The sequence below is a fragment of the Talpa occidentalis genome, unplaced genomic scaffold, assembly GCF_014898055.3.
Source record: "Talpa occidentalis isolate TD23 unplaced genomic scaffold, MPIMG_talOcc4v2.1 talOcc4.12, whole genome shotgun sequence".
In the NCBI taxonomy this organism is placed as follows: Eukaryota; Metazoa; Chordata; class Mammalia; order Eulipotyphla; family Talpidae; genus Talpa; species Talpa occidentalis.
In genome coordinates, this window is record NW_023601212.1 from 44,550,700 (window position 1) to 44,560,865 (window position 10,166).

The window sequence follows — 10,166 nt, forward strand, 5'->3', positions numbered from 1 at the left end:
CCTACTGTCTGTTTTCTAATTTGCCGTATGCATTGGGACACTGTGTTGCTGGAACTGGCTGGCATCTTGGGTGAACTTCTCTGCTTCCCTCTGGCTCATCTGGGAGCCATCTATTGGTTTCAAGTAGTCTTTACTGAAGAAAGGTCCCTGTCATAAAATGCCAATGCAGGGGCATGCTCCCCTGCTTGCCTCGTCTGCCCCAGCCGTGGGTTCCCACTCCCCGTCTGGACTTGGACTGCAGGCCAGAAGGGGCCTGTCATGGACGAACTTCCCAACTCTCTTCTGGTTCCTCTGGGAGCCTTCTGCAGGTTGCAGGCAGTCTTTACTGAAGAAATGTCCCTGTTCTAGAATGGCGATGTGGGACGCACTCCCGGCATGCCCGGTCTGCCGCAGGGGTGGGTTCTGTGATGTCCTACATTTTGGCATCAGAAAAATGTTGGCTTCAGAATAAGTGTTTACAAACATTCATCTTCAACATTTTGGAAGAATTGAAAAGAGAAGATAGCTATTTGAAAGTGTGAATCCCAGTCCTGTGCTTTTGTCTCTCCAGAGACTTGACAATTATTTCCATTTCCTTGCTTTTAACTGGTGTTTGGGGGGAGACAGGAAGGCAATAGCAATAAAGCATAAGCTACAGTAACTGATCTTTCATAACAATGAATAAAACCTCTCACTCATGATCATCATTTAAAAAAAAAAAAACTTTTGTTTTTGAAGAGTTGATGTTGGCTTGTAACATTGTATTTAATTTAATGGTACAGATTCACACCTTTTCAGATGCATGTTATCACATCACACCCACCACCAATTTCCCATATTCCTCCACCACAGCCCACTGGCCACTTATTTCATTTGCTCCCCACCCTTATCCCCTGTAAGAGTATTAATTCTAGAGACAGAATTCTATAGACTTGTTTCAGTTGGTTTCTCCTTTGTTTTGTTTCTCTATATTTTACATGTGTGAAATTATTTGGTATTTGTCTTCTCCTTCTGACTTATTTCATTTAGAATTATCTCATCTATTCCATCCATGTTTTCTCAAATGGCAGTTTTCTCAAATTTTCTCAATTTTTCAACATTTTATCGCTGAATAGTATTTCAGTGTATGTGTGAGTATGTGTGCACAATATCTTATTTATCCATTCATCTGTCATTGGGCACTTAAGTTGTTTCCATTATGCAGCTATTATAAATAGTGCTACAATAAACACAGGAGTGCACATGATCCTTTGAATTAGGATCTTTGCATTCTTTCAGTAGGCACTTAAGACTGCAAATGCTGGGCCATCTGATAGATTTATTTTTAACATTTTGAGAAACTTCCATACTTACTTCCACAGGACTGACCTACTCTGTATTGCCACCAACAATATAAGTGTATTCCTTTTTCTCCACATCCTCACCAACACTTCTCATCTTTTTAATATGTGTTATTGCTGTAGGTGTCAGTTGGTATCTTGTGCTTTTGATTTTTGTTCTTCCTGGTAAATGAAGAAGAGTATATATTCATGTATTGGTTGAGTGTATGTCTTCTTTTTAGAACTATCTTCTTAGTTCTTCTCTACATTTTGCTCTCTCTAAAAATTTTTTTAAAGATTTATTTATTTATTTATTTATTTATAAAGCACTGGGTACAGTCAGAAGCACTGGAGGGTGAGAGAATTCACCAGAGTCAGAGCAGGGAGCAGAACGGGCAGACTGACAAAATAAACTGCAGAGGGGAGCAGTGGGAGCAACAGGAGAAGTTTGTGCACCACACGGGACCCTTGCTGGTGGCCGGGGATCGAACCAGCACTGCAGAGGGTGCAGGCAGCTTCTCAGCCCAGTGCTCAACCACTGGGCCACCAGAGGAGGCCCTGCTCTCTTTATATTAAGATTGTTTTATTTATATTATGTTTTATGGATTATTTGTAGATCTTGGATATTTTCTCTTTGGCATTGACATTGATTTTCCATGATTTAATAAAAAACTGTACAGCATATTTTAAATCATTGTTCATTTTTTACACTGAATTCTTTCCTCAGATGTAGTCCCCATAGAATTTCCACCACCAATTCACCTGTACACCATCACTGTACTATCTTGCTTTGATCCCTCTCCCCCCAACAGAATGTCTTTGATTTATAGTTTTCTGTTTATCTTTCATTTTTTTGTGTGTTTTTTATTGTTATCATTCCTTCTTTGATCTTTATTTGATTCCACTATATTCCTCCTATAAGAGAAACCATTTTTTTTCTTTTTCCTTCTGATTTATTTCACTGAGCATAATCCCGTCTAACTCCATCTATGTTGTGACGAATGACATTAGTTTATCTTTTATATTGCTGAATAATATTAGATTTTGTATATGAACCACATCCTCTTGAGCCAGTCATCTATTATTAGGCAGTTGTATTGTTTCCAAGTCTTACCTATTATTATTTGCTTCAATAAACATACCAGTGGATGTATCCTTTTGAATTAATGTTTAATTTCTGGGTCATATGTAGTTCCATTTTTAGTATTCTGAGGAACATCCACACAGCTTTCCATAGTGGTTGGACCAGTTTCCATCCCCACCAACAGTGTAGTAGAGTTCTTTTGTTTCACATCCTCGCTAATATTTGTTGTTGCTAGTTTTTTTTAATATGTGCCATTCTTACTAGTATAAGATGGTATCTCATAATGGTTTTGATTTGCATTTGCCTGAATATGAGGGATTTTGAACAATTTTTCATATGCCAGTTGGCCATTAGCATTTCCTCTTTGGAGTAGTGTCTTTTAAGTTCATTTGCCCATTGTTTGACTGGATTCCTTACTTTGTTTTTATTGACTTGTGTGAGTTCTTTATATATCTTTGTGATCAATCCACATCAGTTGTATAGAGTGCAAAAATTTTCTCCCTATCAGTGGGGTGTCTCTTTGTTTTAGTTAATGTCTCTTTTGCTGTTCAGAATCTTTTTAGTTTGATGTATTCCCAGCTGTTTATCTTTTCCTTCACTTCCTTTTCTTTGTGAATGAATCTTTAAAGATGTTACAGAGATGTGTATATCATAGTGTTTTACTTATGTTTTCTTCTATGTGTTTTTGGTATCATGTCTCACATCCAAATCTTTAATCCACTATGATTTATTTTTTTGTATGGTGTGAATTAATGATCTAGTTTCATTTTTGCTTGTGGTTGCCCAGTTTTCCCAATGCCATCGTTGAAAATACTCTCCTTCTCTAGTATATACTATAGGTTCCTTGGCATAATCATTGTGAAAATGAATCTGGGATTTATTTCTGGATTCTGAATACTATTTCATTGTCCTTTGTGTACATTTTCATTCAAATGCTATACCATATGATTTTTACAGCTTTATCATATATCTTGAAGTCTAGGAACACAATATCTCCATTGTTTTCATCAGAAGCATTGGATTTTTGGAATGTATTTTGGGTCTGAATTAATTTCAGTAATGTTGTTTTCTATTTCTTTGCAGTATACCATTGAAATTTTGATAAGGATTGCATTGAATCTGTATATTGCATTGGGTATGATGGCCATTTTAAGAATGTTAACTCTTCCAATCCTTAAATGGATGATATCTTCCCATTTATTCTGTTTTATTTATCTTGACAATCTCTTATAGTTTTTCTTTTACAGTCCTTCACCTATTTTGTTATGTTTAACCCTAGTATTTAATTCTCTTTGATTCAGTTATTAAGGGTATCCTTTTCTTGATTTCTTCTTTTTTTTTAGTTCTTTATGTTGTATAGAAATGCAACTGTTTATGTGTTTATTTGTAGTCTAACACTTTACAGTAGTGATTTGTTATTTTAGTAGATTTCTTAGTTGAATCTTTAGGGTTTTCTATGCATGTGAGTGTGCTATCCACAAATGGTGATAAATTTTACTTCTATCCAATTTTTTATTCTTTATATAACTTTCTGATGCCTAATTGTTGTACTATAGTGGTCCAATGCTCATTGAATGGTAGTGGTCAAAGTGGACATCCTTGTCTTGTATCTGATCTTAGAAGAAAACTTAATTTTTTAACCATGAAGTCTGATGCTGACTGCAAGTTTTTTTTTTTTTTACTTTTGACTTTTATTGTGTTGTGGTATGTTCCTTTTAACCCCATTTTTGAGAGATTTTGATATAAATGGATGTTGACTCTTATTAAATGGTTTATCTACATGTGTGCATAATATGATTTTCATTTATCTTTTAGTTGATGTGAGAATTACAATTTTCATTTTGTGGGTGTTGAACCCTCCTTGTGTTACCTAATAAATCCTACTGGGTCATGGTAGAATATATTTTTAATGTATTGTTGAAATAGTTTGCTAAGATTTTGTTGAGGATTTTTGCATCTATGTTCATTGGGGATATTGGCCTGGAGTTTTCTTTTTCTGTAAAATCCTTATATGCTTTTAATATCAGAGAAATGTTGGTGTCATGTTTTTAGAAGAATTTCCTCTCCCTTTCCTTTTTGAAGATTTGTTAGAATCTGTAGTGGTACCAGCAGGTCCTTATAGGTCAGCTCCTCTGAGCAGAAGATCATTATTATACAATTTCTGGAATATAATGTTACACTTCAAAAAAGTTCTAGTGCTATAACACTATCGAAATGACTCCCTCTACATTACCCTGCCACCTATAATTGTATCATATATAAAGATATATGAAGTCAAACATGTGAACAGAATATAAAAGTGATCTTTAATCTGAAGTAAACAAGAATATATTCCAGAGGAAGTTGGCGATGATGCAATATATACAAATAGATATAAATCACCAAAGGTCACAAAGAACACTAAGTAATGACAGAGAATAAAAACAAAAAACAAGTTGGAAATCTGTAAAAAAAATTCTACATTCTATAATTTGTAAATTTGAATGTACATTCTTGATATTTCTATCATGTCCAACTTTCTCAGATTTACTTTCAACATAAAATATGGGACTATAAATTAATGTTTTCATACATATATATGCTAGTTTATTTGAAATAAAAAATGCAAAAAACAACAAAAAGTTTATTTGTGAATATTGTTTTGGCTCAACAAAATCCACAATTTCTTTTATTTCTTGCAAAATTCCTTGCAGCGGTATTTACTATTTCCACATTAACTGCAGAAGGAAATTAAGGTTCTAATTTCTAAGGAAATTAACTGCAGAAGGAAATTAAGAGATTCAAACTTTAACATTACATTAAAATGTCATGATAATAGATTGTTCTTGAATTAAACACAAAAGAATATATGTGCTATATATAGCAGTGTTTGATAAACCACTTTTGTTGCTCAAATTGTACATTTTAAACATATACAATTTTTAATATGGAATATTCTCCAATAAATTTCACAGAAGGAGCAAAATATTCAACACTACATGCATCATAGTAGAATTCAAAACACAGTACATGATTCTCATTGAAGCAGTAGCAAGAGATATCTCTTCTACCTAGGAAGAAAGAAGAGTATCATATATACATTCAGACAAAAATAAGCAAATTTAAATAAATTCATATGCGATTCTCTCCTTAAATAAACCAGAAGATAATGAGACAAACTGATCATATATTGGATCAAGGGAGAAGAGTACCATGATTCACATAACATCATGAATGTGTCTTAGAAACACAGTCTGCCTGTTCTGTTACCTGCTCTGTCTCTAGTGAATCCTGTCACCCTCCTACACATCTAGACTGTACCCTTGTTCTTATATAAATAAATAAATAAATCTTTAAAAAAATAAATAAAAGACACTAAGCCAAAAAAAAAAAAAAGAAACACGATATTGGGATACACAGTGGAAAACACATGACAGAGAGCAGCAGAGCTCAGAAAAATACCCCACCATGCAATCTCCTTTGGTAATTAAGCCATTATACTAAATAATTTGTTTCGCTTGTTATGCAGTAATAATTAACTGATACAATAATTCAAGTGAATAGAAGTGAGGGCAATTATAAAAATCTGTCACTGGCTATCATTTTGATTTGTTATTATGTTTGAAGAAAACATTTAGGGTTGCTTTGTTATTTCACTTTATTTCTAACAATTGTATCTAAAATAAAATCAACTTCCACTTAGATTGATATTTAGGTAGCCAAAAATAGTTGAAATGATATGACTGTTTGTGTCATGAGCTGGTGACTAGACTGGAATTTACTTTCCTCCTGACCATAAATGTTGAATTGAATCCCAAGTGTAAAGGGGAAATAATGATCATTTACCACCCTTCTCTAGTTATGAAAAACTAATAAGGGAAGGTATATTTCCTTCAAAGAAAGGAGTATTATTATAGGTGCACTGGAAGCGTCAAGGAGAAATATGATGATAATTCAATAAAAAATATAAAGAATTGCCAATTAAATATTCATCCATGTGTATAAACTCAAACACATTGACACCAATCTCCATAATCCAATAAGTAGACATGGAGCATGACAAACAAATATTTTGCAGAGTAATTGCAGACTTCTTGTGAATCTATAATAATAGTAGTTAACCTATTTATCAAAATGTGTCTCCTGTCTCATCCGCTGCTCCCCACAGCAGTGTATTTTGTCAGTTTGACTGTTCTGGTCCCCGCTCTTGCTCTGGTGAATCCTCTTACCCTCCTGCACTTCTGACTGTACCCAGTGCTTATATAAAAAATAAATCTTTAAAAAAAATGAAGATTTATTTTAAAAAAGTGTGTCTCTCATGCATACTTCTTATGCATATCTTATAGAAAATTTTATGGTAAGAATACATGATCTTTTTTTTTTTTTTTTTTTTTTTTTAATAGAGGCATGCTTTATTTATTTGTTTGCTGGTTTGTTTGTTTTTGTTTATACATGCACTGGGTACAGTCAGAAGCACGGGAGGGTGAGAGAATTCACCAGAGCCAGAGCGGGGAGCAGAGCAGGCAGAAGGACCGAAGTACACTGCTGAGGGGAGCAGCGGGCGGCAGGAGAGGCCTGCGCGCCATGTGGGACTCTCCTCCGGTGGCCGGGGAGCAGCCGGGGATCGAACCGGCGCCGCAGAGGCCGCGCGCAGTTTCGCAACCCAGCGCTCAACCGCTGCGCCACCGGGGAGGCCCAAGAATACATGATCTTAATGAAGAGAATAAAACCCAGTGACCAGCTATAAAACAGACTGTATGTTAGTCTGCAGGAAGTAATATAAAAGAAATGATGTACACAACTATGTAAAATTTTTGTCTGTGATTTCCTCCAATACAAAATTACATAAATTGCCTTGGTCATCAATTGCAGTTACTTTTCCGTAGAAGTAGTTGAACTTATTTACTTCTCTTAGTAAAACAAAAAAATTATTTGGTCTCTTATATGACAAATGAGACAGTAATTCAAAAAATAAAATCCACATTATTTCATTAGGCAAGTGGGAATTTCAAACTATATTTGTACCACAGTTGGGATAAATATGAGAAAGTATGAAACCAAAAAAAAAAGGAATAACTGCTGGGTATTACAAAGAGCAGAAAACTTAAAAAATAGGGCTACATAAATTGAGTAGAGAAGTTGAGGTGAAAGAATTGGAAATTCCAAGAAATAAATGGAAAGAGCAAATTCTACTTCCAGAGTCTGACCAAATAGTCACATTTTCTGAATCTGAAGTTTTCATCTCTACAATTATGGTCACTTCACCAGAACTATGACAACTGCCCTTTTGTAATTTCTTTCACAAAGAATCTTTTCAGGGCCCTCTTTATGTCTTTGTTCCTCAGACTGTAGATGAAGGGGTTCAGCATTGGTGTGACCACAGTGTACATCACTGAGGCTATTGCACTTGATTGTGAGCTGTGGGTAGCTGCAGAGCTAAGGTACACCCCTAGGATTGTACAATAAAATAAAAGAACAACTGAAAGGTGAGATGCACATGTGGAAAATGCTTTATACTTGCCCTGAGCAGATGAGATTCTACGTATGGAGGAAACTATCTTAGAGTAAGAGTAAAGGATACAAATAAAGGGACCACCGCCCAACAAGAGAGCTGCAATGTACATCACCATGTTATTAACAAAGGTGTCAGAACAGGCAAGTTGGATCATCCGATTGACTTCACAGAAAAAGTGGGGGATTACCAAGTCTGTACAGAATGAGAGTCGCAAAATCATTAAGCTTTCTAGCAAGGCATTCAGGGCACTAAGGATCCAGGACACCAGAACCAGCAGTCCACAGAGCCGGGGATTCATGATGACCATGTAGTGCAGGGGGTGACAGATGGCCACAAAGCGGTCATAGGCCATCACAGTCAGGAGAAACATATCCAACACAGCAAAGAGTACAAAAAAATAAATTTGGGTGATACAGTGTTCATACATTATGACCTTGCTCTGTGTGTGGATGTTTAGCAGCATCTTGGGGATGATTGTAGAGGTGAAGCAGATGTCTACCAAGGACAGGTTGCAGAGGAAAAAGTACATGGGTGTATGGAGCCGGGAATCTGAGCTGACAGCCAGGATGATGAACAGGTTCCCAAAGATAGTGAGCAAGTACATGGAGAGGAAAAACCCAAAAATAAAAGACTGCAGTTGTGGTTCCTCTGATAATCCCAGAAGAAATATTGAAATTTTTGTATTATTGCCTGTTTCCATGTGGTGGAAATGACCTCTGGAAAAGAAGAAAACAAAATAAAGTTTCATGCAAAATTTCATTAACCACATCTCTGAATGCTGCACTATGTATTTTGCTCTTAATAAATTAGCTTTTGCATTCTGTATATGGCTTTATTTCGCCTGTATGATCCCAGTACCACCTCTAATATTGAATTGTGCCCTAACCAGCATTAAGAGTTCATGTACTCTACAGTTTTTAAGTTATTTTTTTTCATAGCAGAAGTATAAATTAATTGCTCAGTTGATGTTGTAACTTGTATAGGATGCTGTATAGGATGTAACTTGTATAGGATATAACTTGTATAGGATGCTGAAGAACAAGTTCCCTCACTTCACTGATGGGGAAGGAATATATAAGCCACCAAAGTTTTTTGTGACATTTCTGATGGTGACATAGCTATCAGAAAAGACAGATGGTTTTAAGAAAAAGGAGAAGTGAATTTCCTTCTACATTTCATGGGTATTTTGGCAAAACCTATAAACAAGATTGACATTTGAACAAGCACCTCAAAGTAACAGGGGAGAGAGATGTAACATTCTGTGGGGAAATTTTTTTCCTGACATAGAGACCAACAGTATGGAAGTTCTGAGGAAAGTTTTTGTTTCAAATATTTTAGTTCACAAAGTGAAGCCCTGTGGTAAAGTGCATGAACATGAGGGACCATGATTACAAATGCTGTCAGATATATTGGAGAGTAAAGTGGCAACTCTTACTGCTGAAGCTTCAAGGAAGAATGAATTCCTTGTCCAACTACAAATCTTATGGAGTTTATTTATAGTGTTGCAAAGGAGTTCCCTGTCTAGAGATGACCTGGATTCATATATTCCATGATAATTCTTATGACATATATGCTAAAACACAATCAATAGCCCAGGTACCCTTGCTCTGATGACTGTTAACACCACAGCATGTGCACACACACACAACCCAAGGAGTTATCTATGTCTGCAGAATCAGTAAAAAGGAGCTCCTAAAGCTGGGTGGAGGATCCTCAAAGCACTAAAACTGGATCGGGTGATTCCACTCCCGGCAATCTACCCAAAGGATACAAAAATATTAGTTTGAATGGAAAGCTGCTTTCCTATGCTTACTGCAGCACTATTTACAATAGCCAAGATATTGAATAAAACCCAAATGCCCCACAGATGAACGCCTCAAGAAGGTGTGATATGTATACACAATGGAATGCTACTCAGCAATCAAAAATGCAGCAATATAGATGCAGCAATATAGATGCAATATAGATGTAGCAATATAGATGAAGCTGGAAGGGATTATGCTAAGCAAAATAAGTCAGAAGGAAAAAGAAAAATATCAGATGGTCTCTCAATTATAGGGAGAATATAGGGAAACAGAAAAAATGGTCAGCAATAAGACAAAACTTGTAGGAAAACTGTGGGTCTGAGGGATATAGCAGGGGAAGTGGGGGGGGAAATGGGTCAAAACAGAGGACAGGTGACCTTCCTGGTAGCATAGGGTTTAAGTTTCAGCTCTATCATGCTATCACCACTGTGGCCTGTTCCCCAATCAGGGAGTTAACCCACATGTCTCTCAGCAGACATCTCCTG

General features: G+C 36.0%; 1 protein-coding gene across 1 annotated transcript; it reads right to left on the reverse strand.

Annotated features, from left to right (window-relative positions):
- Positions 1 to 7,631: 7,631 nt before the first annotated feature.
- Positions 7,632 to 8,576, reverse strand: LOC119242211 (olfactory receptor-like protein OLF4). The gene has a single exon (XM_037507962.1). It carries the CDS (start codon positions 8,574 to 8,576, stop codon positions 7,632 to 7,634), a length of 945 nt encoding a protein of 314 aa, XP_037363859.1.
- Positions 8,577 to 10,166: the final 1,590 nt, after the last annotated feature.